We start from the raw sequence: 12913 nt of genomic DNA, 5'->3' as shown, positions 1-12913 counted from the left end.
GGGTTGGCAGTTCATTTCTGTACACATAACAACTTATGTTGGCAGCTGGTAGGACTGAGAGAGTTAAAGCCTTGCTTTTTGCTTTCAGGCATGTCCTGTAGAAGACCATATTGTGGACCAGAGCTAGGGTTGGTTGGTGCCTGTTGGCGCAGACCTTTAAAAGAGTGAACCCCCCCTCCCCTCCCCTGGACATAGTCCACTGGCAATATTCCCTGCTCAGCCCCAGACCAAGGAAAGGGTTTGGTGCTCTGCAGTCCCCAGTGGAGTGTTTCCTCCTCCATCTTGCACTTCTCCCATCTCTTCTTACACCCCAGGAGTTCCAGAAGGAGCTCAGCCAGTGGCGGAAGGACCCAGGTGGGGGCAAGAAGAAGCCAAAGTACACCTACAAGACTGTGGAGGAACTGAAAGCCAAAGGCCGGGCCGGGAAGCAACTGTCGGCACCTCAGAAGGAGCTGGCACAAGTGAAGGTGAGGCTGATTGTCCAAAGCAAGATGGGGCAGGTTTCAGAAAAACTTAGAAAGAGCCTGCTGGATAAGGCCAAGGGGGCCCCATGTAGTTCATCATCTTCTGACAGTGGCCAACCAGCTGCATGTGGGAAATCCACAAGCAAGGTCCAAGCATGAGAGCCCTCGCTCCTGCGGTTTCCAGAAACTTGTCTTTGGGAGCATTGCTGCCTTCAACAGTGGAGACACAGCAGAGCTGTCCTGGCTAGTAACTACTCAGAGCGCTCTCCTCCTGGCTCGTTCTCTGACCTTTGTCCTCGGCGAGGTGAAGCTTTGACTGGCTTGTAACAGGTCCCTCTGCTGAGGGAAAGATGATGACTACCTCCAGGATGAGCCAAGGAAGCTTTTCTCCCAGGTTCAAGAGTTAGCTGGCTTTCTTTTTCCTTAATATTCCTCCATGATTGAGGTTGTAATCAGATGACTGGCATGACCTATTCTGACCTGTTAGCTCTTGTGCCCTTTCATGTTGGCAAGTCCAAACTTGCCTCTGTATGTAATGCTTGAAAAGCAACAGAGAGCTCTGCTGCATTCTGGAACAATTGCCTGGCTTGATTTAAACTGGAAAGGGAAGTCAAGAGCCCACGTCCTCCCTAGAAGCCCAAATCCTTGACATACAGAAGTACAGCTCTTAAAAATGGCCGGTTGGCATTGGGTGTCTGTGGTTAATTTCATTATTGGCTCATGAGCCCTAGGGCTAAGTCCTGCCCTGTCCTCTGAAATAAATGGTAGTCAGCCCTTGGGTTTCCCAGGAGAAGAGGGCAGTGGTGGAGCCAAGGTCACACTGGGGTAAGTGGGAGTGGAGAGATGGTCAAAGGCCTGGAAACGATGCCTTATGAGGAACGGCTAAGGGAACTGGGCATGTTTAGCCTGGAGAAGAGGAGGTTAAGGGGTGATATGATAGCCATGTTCAAATATATAAAAGGATGTCACATAGAGGAGGGAGAAAGGTTGTTTTCTGCTGCTCCAGAAAAGCGGACACGGAGCAATGGATCCAAACTACAAGAAAGAAGATTCCACCTAAACATTAGGAAGAACTTCCTGACAGTAAGAGCTGCTCGACAGTGGAATTTGCTGCCAAGGAGTGTGGTGGAGTCTCCTACTTTGGAGGTCTTTAAGCAGAGGCTTGACAACCATATGTCAGGAGTGCTCTGATGGTGTTTCCTGCTTGGCAGGGGGTTGGACTCGATGGCCCTTGTGGTCTATTCCAACTCTATGATTCTATGGTTCTATGACCCTTCTGAACCTGCAGACGGTCCCATCACTGCAAATGGCAAAAAGTGTTGGGCTGTGCTGGGCTCGTTAGAAGATGCAATGTAATTCTGCAGTGTACCAAACTTAGGTTTGCATCTGGAATACGCAAGCTTTGGAATTTGAATTGACTGGACTTTGAAAGGTCGCCTACTACTCCAGCAGCCCACATTGGCCCTCTGAAAAGTATTGTTTTACCCTCTTTGTATAGATTCTGCTCACCAGGACACCATGAAGCAGTACCTGCTGTTGGTTGAAAGTGGTCTTGTAACTTGTTGGGGGTTTTCTGTTTGCTTGTTTGGAAGGTGATTGACATGACCGGCCGGGAGCAGAAAGTCTATTACAGCTACAGCCAGATCAGCCAGAAGCACAACATCCCTGACGACAACCCCCAGCTGCCTCCACCGCTGGGCAAGGACTCCAAGGCGCAGGCCTTCAGTCTGCCTGAACTGGAGCACAACCTGCAGCTCCTCATTGACCTGACGGAGCAGGAGATCATCCAGAATGACCGGCAGCTGCAGTACGAGAGGGACATGGTGGTCAACCTGACCCATGAGATCGACAAGATGGCGGAGGTCCTGGAGCGGGAGGAGGCAGACACGCGCAACCTCAGCGAGGTCCTGGAGCTGGTGGAGGAGTGTGAGAGGCGGATGCAGCCCAACTGCAAGGACCCCCTGACCCTGCCTGAGTGTGCCAGGATCTTTGAGACCCTCCAGGACAAATACTACGAAGAGTACCGGATGTCCGACCGCGTGGACCTGGCTGTGGCCATTGTCTTCCCTCTCGTCAAGGACTACTTCAAAAACTGGGACCCTCTGAAGGTGGGTGGGTTCAGAGACCAGGAGCAGCAAAAGGGCCATGCCAATTGGGTGGCCAAACACCCACATTTGCTGGCCAAGCTCAGCTTCCCTAACCCCAATTGTCCTTCTGCCTATAAAGGGTTTCTTAATTACTTTTTTTCTTGCTCTCCCTCCAATGAGTTTAGCAGGGGAGTGCAAACATTTTATTCTTTTTATCCTCACAACCAGTGGCGGAGGAAGGGGTGTGTGGTGGGTGCGGGCCACCCCGGGTGTCATCACTGAGGTGGGGGGACGGGACAAAATGACAAAAATACGAGTTTTTATATATATATAAAATAAATAAATTAAAATAGGGTTCACTAAAGCTTTTACTTCAGTCAACAAATGTAAAGAAATGCGGCTGACACTGGGTGCCACACTGCAGGGGCCGGCATTACTACGGGGCCTGCAGCGTGCCTGAGCCACGTTTATTTCCTGGGAGTGAGGTGGTGGCTTGAGCGCCTGTAGGCTTGGCGCTGCCTGAAATGGCAGTGAGAGGCTTGCGCCTGCCCACTGCCTCTCCCTCCGCCTCCCTACAGCTGAAGGGGAGGCTGCGGAGAGGCTCCACGCAGCATGCCCTGCTCCCATGGGTGGCTCACCCTGCCCCCAGCTGCAGGATGCACGCGCCGCACCGGGCACCTATGCCGCTGCTCACAACAACCCTGTGAGGTAGGCCAGGCTGAGAGAGAGTGACTGGCGCATGGTCACCCTGTGAACTTTGTAGGTGCATCTCCCTAGCCAAGAGTCCTACACTCTGGCCATCGCACCCCAAAAGCATCCAGGGTGAGGAAGAACACCTTACCAAATAGAAAGCCTTCCAAATAAACCCAATACGCCATGCCAGCCTTGGGGAAAGAGCTGTCCTCTTTCTCCAAATAGGAGCTCCCTTTTTTCGTTTGACTCTCAATTGCCTTGTACACCTAACACACTGCCTCTCCTCTCCTCTCCAGGATCACATGTATGGCACTGATATCCTAGCCAAGTGGAAGAGCTTGCTGGAAAATGACCAGTTGCTGTCGCACGGTGGGCAGGACCTTGCCTCGGATGCTTTTCACAGGTGAACATAGCGTCTGTGCAGGTTTGGCAGGGAAGTTTCTCTCCAAGGGAGGAGCAGCCCTGTGCTGGTCAAACAGGCCTGGCTAATCCAATTCCTTCCTTAATGCCGCGGGGAGGATTTTCTTAATAATAATTATATATTGCACTTATTAGTTGCTTTTTTATAGATACAAAAGTAACTGAAAGTGCTTTATAAAAAAAGGGAGCACATAAATTTAAGCCAACACGCATTCATAATTATAAAAAGGCATTGAAGCAGGCCACATATATCAAAACCCTCCAAATCAAAGGCTGAAGGCCTGATGGAAAAAAAGTGTTTTTGCCTGGCACTTAAAAATACTGTAGATACAGGCAACTCCCACTATGTTGTCCAGTGCCAAACCTGGAAGTGACCCAAAAATGTCATAAAAGATGTCACTAACAGGGCAGGGTGGAGGGCTGCGGCGGCGGAACAGGGTGTTTCAATTACAGTTTCATGCAAGCACACAACCCCCATGCAACTGGGGAGACAATTCCATAAATGGGGAGCTACCACTGAGAATGGCACCCTTCATGCCTCCCTCAGAGGGAACACATGGAGAAGGGCCTCGGATGACTAACCCAGGCTCCAAGTTGGTTCATGCGGGGGGGGGGGGAGGTGGTGCTTGAGTTATTGGGGTCCTGAGCCATGAAAGGTTTCATAGGTCAAAGCCAGCACCTTGAATTGAGCCCAGAAGTGAATTGCAAGCCAGTTGTGCCAGAAGTGGTATTATGTGGTTCAGACTACCCCTGCATTGGTCAATAAAATTTTATTTCTCAATTTTTCAAATTTTATAAGCATCAGTTAAAAAGAAAAGCAAAACAATAAACTTATCTCCTTGGACTTCCCTTCCCCCCCTTTTGTGGACCCTTATATTATAGTTTCTCCCCCTGCATCTCCTTAATAATTCCAATTTTTACTAAATCTTTACTGCGCTGGTCAATAAGCTGGCTGTTGACTTCTGCACCAGCTGCAGTTTCCAAATTGTCTTCAAAGGCAGCTCCACACATCATGCATTGCAGCAATCTAACCTGAAGGTGACCATAGCATAGGCAACAACCTGCTTCATCCCTGACGTCAGCCTTGCAGGCTGGGTCTGATGGGAGCTGGGAGTCCAGCAAAAGCTTTGGAGCAGCCCATGCACCTCCTTTCTCTGGCTATATTGTAGTAACACGTAGGCTTGAAATGCAAAAGCTGATGACATGGAAAAGCATTTTGCTGCCTGTATACCCTTGAGTCCATCTAACTTGCTCAGGCATGTGTACCTCACGAGAGAGAGATTTCAGACTTGCCCTAAGCCCAAGAGAGAAGCTGGGAAAGGAGGTTTTGAAGACACAGTCGCTGCATTTGCATTGTCCACCAGAAGGAAATCTCTTAAAGCACCCCTAGTTCCTACTGAAGAAGCAAAGCGTGGTTTGGATCTGCCCCTGGCCCCGCTTAATTGAGATTTTTAATCCTTCAGGTTGATGTGGGAGACTTGGATGCCATACGTGCGGAACGTGGTAGCACAGTGGCAGCCCCGGAACTGCATCCCGATGGTGGACTTCCTTGACAGCTGGGGGCACATCATTCCTGTTTGGATACTAGACAACATTCTGGACCAGCTGATCTGCCCCAAGTTGCAGAAAGAGGTAGACGAGGGGCTCTTGGGGCTCCTCTCAGGCACACTGGGCATTGAAGTTTCAGCGGTGCTTGTTGCGCGGGGCAGGAGGCTTAACCAGAAAGCCCTTGTTGCGAAGGCAGCGTGGTGTAGAGGTTAGAGCAGGGGTCAGCAACCTTTTTCAGCCATGAGCTGTCCCTAAGACCATGTGGTGGGCCGGACTATATTTTTTTGGGGAAAATATGAACAAATTCCTTTTTAAAAAAATAATGATATTTATTAGTTTTCCAACAAATTGAACACAACGTTACAAAAAACTACAGAAGAAAAAACATACAATAATACAATACAGTACAAAAAAGAAAAAAGAGAAAGAAAAAAAACTGCAAAACATTAACATACAACTAACAAAACACAACAAAAACCATTTAAAACACAATCCAGTTTCAATATCTTATCTTTCTTTCACTAATTTCCTCGACCTCCTCACACCTCCCTTTTCGTATTCCACTTCTATTGATTGTTTCAGCAATTCCTTTCCATCTTCCTCTGTTTTCTATCCTGTAATTGTCTTAACACATTCTAACCTTATTTTTCCCTTTAATGCTCTAATAATCTATTTATACTTAATTCCTTATAACATTTCTACTAAAGCCATATAGCTTCATTCCAACATCTTTCTAACATTCTTTAATTTTACAGTATTTCTGTAAATAGTCTTTAAACTTTTTCCAATCTTCTTCCACCGACTCTTCTCCCTGGTCTCGGATTCTGCCAGTCATTTCTGCCAATCCCATATGGTCTATCACTTTCATCTGCCATTCTTCCCTGGTGGGTAAATCTATTTCTTCCAATATTTCGCGATGAGTATTCTTGCTGCTGTTGTTGCATACATAAAAAAAGTTCTGTCCTTCTTTAACACCAATTGGCTGACCATGCCCAGGAGAAAGGCCTCTGGTTTCTTAAGGAAGGTATATTTAAATACTTTTTTCATTTCATTATAAATCATCTCCCAGAATGCCTTAATCCTTGGGCACAGCCACCAAAGGTGAAAGAACGTACCTTCTGTCTCATTACATTTCCAGCATTTATTATCGGGCAGATGATAAATTTTTTGAAGCTTAACTGGTGTCATGTACCACCTATAAATCATTTTCATTAAATTTTCTCTTAGGGCATTACATGCCGTGAATTTCATACCTGTGGTCCATAACTGTTCCCAGTCAGCCATCATTATATTATGTCCAACATCTTGTGCCCATTTAATCATAGCAGATTTCACCGTTTCTTCCTGAGTATTCCATTTCAACAGCAAGTTATACATTCTTGACAAATTCTTAGTTTTTGGATCTATCAATTCTGTTTCCAATTTTGATTTTTCCACCTGGAACCCAACTTTTTTGTCCAAATTTGTATGCCTCCATTATTTGATAATAATGGAGCCAATCTCGCACTTTGTTTTTCAATTTTCCAAAGCTCTGCAATTTTATTCTCTCTCCATCTTGTTCCAGAATTTCCCAATATTTTGGCCATTTGGCCTCCATATTGAGTTTTTTCTGTGCCTTCGCTTCCGTTGGTGACAACCATCTTGGGGTTTTTTCCCCTAACAAATCCTTATATCTTATCCAAACATTAAACAATGCTTTTCTAACAATATGATTTTTAAATGCTTTATGAGCTTTTACTTTATCATACCACAAGTATGCATGCCATCCAAATATATTGTTAAAACCTTCTAGATCCAACACTTCTATTTTCAAGAAGTAGCCCTTCTCTCAGCCAACAAAAGGCAGCTGTTTCATAATAAAGTTTAAGGTCTGGCAGGGCAGATCCACTTTTATAAAACCTTTTATTGCGTATTAACAAAACATTCTTACAAACGGTTCTTAACTATTATTCCTCAGAGTCACTTATTTCAGATACCTTCTGAGCTCTGCTTCTCCATGACCAGGCACTCTCAAAATGGTGAAGGCGCCCTTCCCTTTGCTTTCCCGCTCTTTTTCCTACCCTCCTGGCTAGAGCTGGCTTGGATCTCCCCTCCTCCCAATCTGAGCTAGAACTGAACCCTGGCCTTTCCTGGAAACAGCCGGTCCCTCCCTCTTGTTCTCTTCTGTTAGATTCACTGCTCTCCTTCCCCCCTTGGCGAATGCTTTCTCCCTCTGAGAAACTGGAAACATCTAACTCTTCCCTGACATCACCCCCTCCCCTAAGCCCCCCTTCCTCCTCCTCGCTCTCCTCTGTTTCTGAAGGACCGAACCCTATGAACTCCTCTTCCTCGCTATCTGTCTCTTCAAAAATTTCTTGAAGATGCCAGTTATGGGGTTTTGGCTTGTGGGGATATTTTCTGAAATTCTCTCTGCAATTCTGGAATGTTAATTTTTTCTGCTGGTTCCCATGAGTTCTCAGACTCATCTAACCCTTTCCATGCAACCAAATACTGTAATTTCCTCCTACTTATTCTCGAGTCTAATATCTCTTCCACTTCGGTCTCCTCTTCCCCCATCATGGTGGGGAAAGGAGGTGGTTCCCTTGAAATTTGATACTTATGTGCTGGTACAAACACTGACAATAAAGAAATACAGGGTGTATTCTCATATTTTCAGGCAAATGAAGCTTGAAAGCGACTGGGTTAATTTGAGCCTTTACTTGGAAAGGTCCCAATCTCCTTGGTTCTAGCTTTTTACACCTCCCTCGTATTGGTAGTCCCTTGGTAGACAGCCATACCCAGCTACCTACTTGGATTTCTTCCCCAACTCGCCGGTGCCTGTCTGCAGCTTTCTTGTAAGCCTCTTTAGCTTCTTCCAAATCCTCCTTCAATATCTCATGAATGCACCTCAACTCCTCTATCATTTGTTCTGCTGCCGGTACTGCTAACTGCTCCTCTTGACCTGGGAACGCCCTTGGGTGCAAGCCATAGTTTGCCACAAATGGGGCTCTGCCCGTAGACACATGCATTGCATTATTATACGCAAACTCTGCTAGACTCAACTTCTCTAACCACCTGCTCTGCTGATAACCAGCATAACACCTCAGATATTGTTGTAGTGTTGCATTCATTCTTTCAGCTTCCCCATTGGTTTGCGGGTGTCTTGCCGACGTGAGGCTTAGCTCCACATCTAGTAACTGCATTAACCTCCTCCAAAATTGTGATGTAAATTGGGCCCCTCTATCTGAAATGATTTGTGATGGCATACCATGCAACCTAAAAATATTATCTAAAAACATCTTTGCAGTTTCCTGTGCGGTCGGAATTTTGGTACATGGTATGAAATGTGCCATCTTGGTTAGCATGTCAACCACCACAAAGATCACTGTTTGCCTATGCGATGACGGTAGATCCGTTACAAAATCCATAGACACCACATCCCAAGGCCTTCCCGGCGTGGGCATAGGTTGCAACAACCCTGCGGGAGCTGCTCTGGGTGCCTTGGCTCGTTGACATACTTCACAACCTCTTACATATTGTGTTACTTCCTCCCTCAACTTTGGCTACCAGAACTGCCGTGTGATCTGATACAGGGTCTTTTCTCTACCAAAATGTCCTGCAGTCGGGTTATCATGATGTTGCCTCAACACTTTACCTCTTAATTCACCTGCAGGTACATACAGCACCCCTCTCCTGTACAACAATCCATCTTTTTCTTTGAAACCTTCCTCTTCCCCTCTACCTTTTCTCAGTTCCTCCATTTTCTTTTGTGCAAACTCATCTGTTACTGTCAATCGCTGGAATTCCCTGCCGTCCACTACTACGGCTGCACACCCCCACTGATCCGATCTCAGCATTTCTCACAACTTGGGAGGTGCTTCCCCTTCCATATACTCAGGTTTGCGCGATAGCGCGTCTGCACGAACGTTTTGATGCCCAGGTATGTACTCAATCCTAAAATTGAACCCAGCAAAAAACTCTGCCCACCTAATTTGCCTTTGGTTTAGCTGTCTAGCAGTTCTCCAATACTCTAAATTCTTATGATCTGTTTGTACCACCACCTGATGTGACGCCCCTTCCAAAAATGTCTCCACACTTTAAAGGCAGCATGCACAGCTAAAAGTTCCTTATCAAATATGGTGTAGTTTTGTTCTGATTGATTTAATTTTCTAGAGTAGAATGCACAGGATCTCCAGTCCCCTTCCTTGTCCTGTTGCAGCAGAATGGCCCCGATAGCCCTATCAGAGGCATCAGTTTCTACCTTTATGCGCTTACTTGGATCTAGGTGCATAAGAGATTTTTCTGAAGCAAACACCACCTTTAATTTATCAAAGGCCTTCTGTGCTTCCTCAGACCATCTGAATGGCCCCTTGCCTCTTAGACAATCAGTCAGTGGCGTTGTGATTTTGGAGTAATTACCTATGAATTTACGATAGAAATTAGCAAATCCTAAAAACCTCTGTAGATCTTTCTTAGTTTTAGGTGCCTCCCATTCCACCACTGCCTGAACTTTACTGGGGTCCATGTGCACCCCTTTGTGGGAAATGCAATATCCCAGGAACGCCACCTTTTGTGTGTGGAATTTACACTTCTCTAACTTCACATATAACCTGTTGGTCCTCAATCTCTAACACCTGTGTGACATGTTTTACGTGTTCCTCCATACTTTCACTATATATTAAGAGGTCATCTAAATAAGAGACACAGAACTGATCCAGTATACCTGCTAAGACGTGATTGATGAAGGTTTGAAATACCCCTGAGCCATTTTGCAAGCCAAAAGGCATTACCAAGAATTCAAATGCACCATACTTAGTACAAAAACTGGTTTTCCACTCATCCCCTTCTCTGACCCTTATCAGATTATATGCTCCTCGTAGATCAAGCTTGGTAAAGAGTTTGGCTGACCTTACTCTCTCTAAGAGGTCATCTATACGTGGCAGTGGGCACACACGAGGCTTCATTTGACTGTTAAGGATTCTGAAGTCACATACTAATCTTGGTGCCCCTTCCTCCCCTTTCTTTTTGACAAAAAAGACAGGAGCACACCCAGAGGCCGTGGACTCTCTAATAAAACCTCTCTGCAAATTCTTTTGCAGGAACTCCCTCAATGCTGCAGATTCTACTTCCGACATGGCATATATCTTGCTTGGTGGCAACTGTGCCCCAGGGACTAGATCTATCTTGCAATCATAAGGCCTATGTGGTGGAAGTTTATCCGCTTCTTTTTCACAAAAAACATCCTGATAAGCCATATATTGTGATGGAATCTCACTTTCATTCCCCATCAACTTCCCTTCTACCTCTGTTCCCATTACTTCCACCGAGATTTTTCCCTTTTGCCCCAAACAATGTGTCATGCAATATATCGAACCAAAAACCAAAGACCTTTGATGCCAGGCAATCACCGGATTATGATGATTCAGCCAACTCATGCCCAGGACTATCGGGTGCCCAGCTAGTTTGGTCACATGAAATGCCCTGGTCTCTGAGTGATGGCCCATATCCATTCTCATTGGTGGAGTCTCGCAAGTCACTTCTCCTGAAAGTAGCGGTCTGCCGTTGATTGTTTTCACTCGCAGTGGGAAACTCAAAGGTAACAAAGTGATTTTGTGTTCCTGTACCAATTTCTGGTCTATGAAATCTGCTGATGCTCCTGAGTCTAACAGCGCCTCTACCTGGACCCTATGTCCATTGGGTAGTTGTAGTTGCACCTTCACCGTTAGTCCTGGGATAGGTGGTTCCGCGTGAGAGCCTTCTATTGCTTCTCCACCCGGCTGCAAGCTCCCATTTCCAGCCGGGGACATTCGTTTCCCTGATGCAATTTTCTTCTCTCATGTCTGCTCCAGATATTTTTTTATTTTTTTTATAATCATATTTATTAAAATTTCCAATAGTAACAGAATAAGAAAAATAGAAAAGATAAAGAAAAGAAAGAAAAAGAAAGACAAATTTGAATCCTTATTTTCATAACCTTCTTTCTAGGACTCCCTCCTTCCCCTCCCGACTGTATTCCCCTTTCCCTAAGTTGGTTCCACAAGCTCTCATTCCCAATTTAAACCTAATATGTTTAACATTAGCCAATTTAAATTTATACAATCTTACCATCACTCCTCATCTTTAACAGAAATAGAAAAAAGATTTTTCCCCCAAGATCTGCCCCAATTTCCTTCCACGAATTCCCCCCCCTTTTTTTAAAACATGTTAGATCAAAATACCAAAGTTATATAAAGAAATAGAAGATAAAAGATATAAGAAAATTCAAAAAGTTGGTTACATAGCCTTTGGATTCCAAAACTCCCCCTCCCTTCCCCGGTTTGAATTCCCCATGTCCATCAGTCTATATGTTATCAGCCTGGAGATCTCAAGTCCATAGCCAGATTTTTCCCCATTCCACCTTGCCGGTTTTCTTTTAATTTGTTTATTTTAATGATGTTTAACTTCAAAAATCCAGTCAAATAGAGGCCTTTAGTTTCCTTAGTCTTTGTTGCTCCTCCCATTGTTCTTTCCGTGTCGTAGTTGGTCCTTTGTTCTTTTTATTCCTTACTTTCTCAGGTTTCTTGTCTTGTTCAGCTGCTAAAACGTTCTTATTCCGAGATCTGGTATCTCTACAGAGGTTTGTTATTCAGGAACAAAAACTTACGTCCAGTCCCTTCCTTTCTTCAATAGAGAATTCTATTGTCTCCTTTTAATGTAAACACCTCTGTAGACAAAATACTATTTCAGTTTTGCCGCTTTCCCAGAGAATAAGTCCTGTGCTCAGCCCAGAGTAATTTTCCACTTACGACCACTTGTAATGTCCTGAAACCCCTCTAGGGGGATTGCAGTAACTTTGTATCCTCTAATCCAAAAGTCAAGTTGTTGTTTCTTTTTTCCCGACAATTTATATCCATATAATGTCAATTTGTAACAAAATTAGCCAGCAAAATACTTGTAACAAAGTCCTCTTTATATTCTCAAGCTTTGACAGCTACTTTGACAGCTGTCAAAGTCTCCGTCTCTCTTCGCCAGGCTCTGCGAATCGCCTCGGTTCCCAGGGGGGCTTGCATTTTCCCTCTCACCCTCCACTCTTCTCCTCCAGCACAATTCTTGTAATTTCGGATCGTGGAATTTATGATTTTTATCAGCGGTAAACTTCTGAATCGATCTTGGTTACCCAGTCCTTGTTTTAGAATGTTTACAATCAGGGGGGGACTGACTTCCTTTTTAGATCGCCCCCGCTCGTGCCGAATCCGAAAAAAAATTCTTTTTTTCTCCTTTTGTACCCGGTTTCCCAATTACTCACGGGTTGTTGTTGATAGTCCGAATTTCAAATGGAAGAAGCCAGCGCTCTCCGTCGAATGGCATGCGGCTGCGCTCGGCAGGGGAAGCGATAGACCCAAAGCACCACGCCACTCCCCGGCACCCGATCCGAAGCCTTTAAAAAGGCTCCTTCACGAGTCGGGAGGGCGCTAGCGGTGCCAGCCGGGTCCCCATGTCCACGGGCTCTGTGCCCGTGGTTTTTGAGGGTCCCCGCGTCGCCGGCGCGGTAGGACCCAGCCCCTGCCGAGCAGACTCCCTCCGGAGCTCGGAGGGAGTCCGCCATTCGGCGATGGCGCCAACCGGGAAGTCCATGTCTGCTCCAGATAGAGACTCCCATCCTTTACTAATGTGACATTGTCGTGCTAGATGCCCTGGTTTTCCACAGACAAAGCAACGCCTTGTGTCTCTTCCTTTCCCTGC

The 12913-nt window shown here is 45.7% G+C and overlaps 1 protein-coding gene across 2 annotated transcripts in view; it reads left to right on the top strand.

The window, feature by feature from the left end:
• The window catches only part of TFIP11 (tuftelin interacting protein 11), a 28183-nt gene that overhangs the window by 4068 nt on the left and 11202 nt on the right, over positions 1 to 12913 (top strand). For both annotated transcript variants that reach the window (XM_081174524.1, XM_081174525.1), the window contains exons 7-10: positions 315 to 467; positions 2057 to 2572; positions 3541 to 3647; positions 5128 to 5296. In XM_081174524.1, the coding sequence (XP_081030650.1) occupies positions 315 to 467; positions 2057 to 2572; positions 3541 to 3647; positions 5128 to 5296 (945 nt within the window). The remainder of the gene's footprint in view (positions 1 to 314; positions 468 to 2056; positions 2573 to 3540; positions 3648 to 5127; positions 5297 to 12913) is intronic.

Source organism: Podarcis bocagei (assembly GCF_964188305.1).
Source record: "Podarcis bocagei genome assembly, chromosome: 16".
NCBI classification, from domain to species: Eukaryota; Metazoa; Chordata; class Lepidosauria; order Squamata; family Lacertidae; genus Podarcis; species Podarcis bocagei.
Note: the sequence above shows the minus strand (reverse complement) of the source record. Positions and strands in the feature narration are given on the sequence as shown.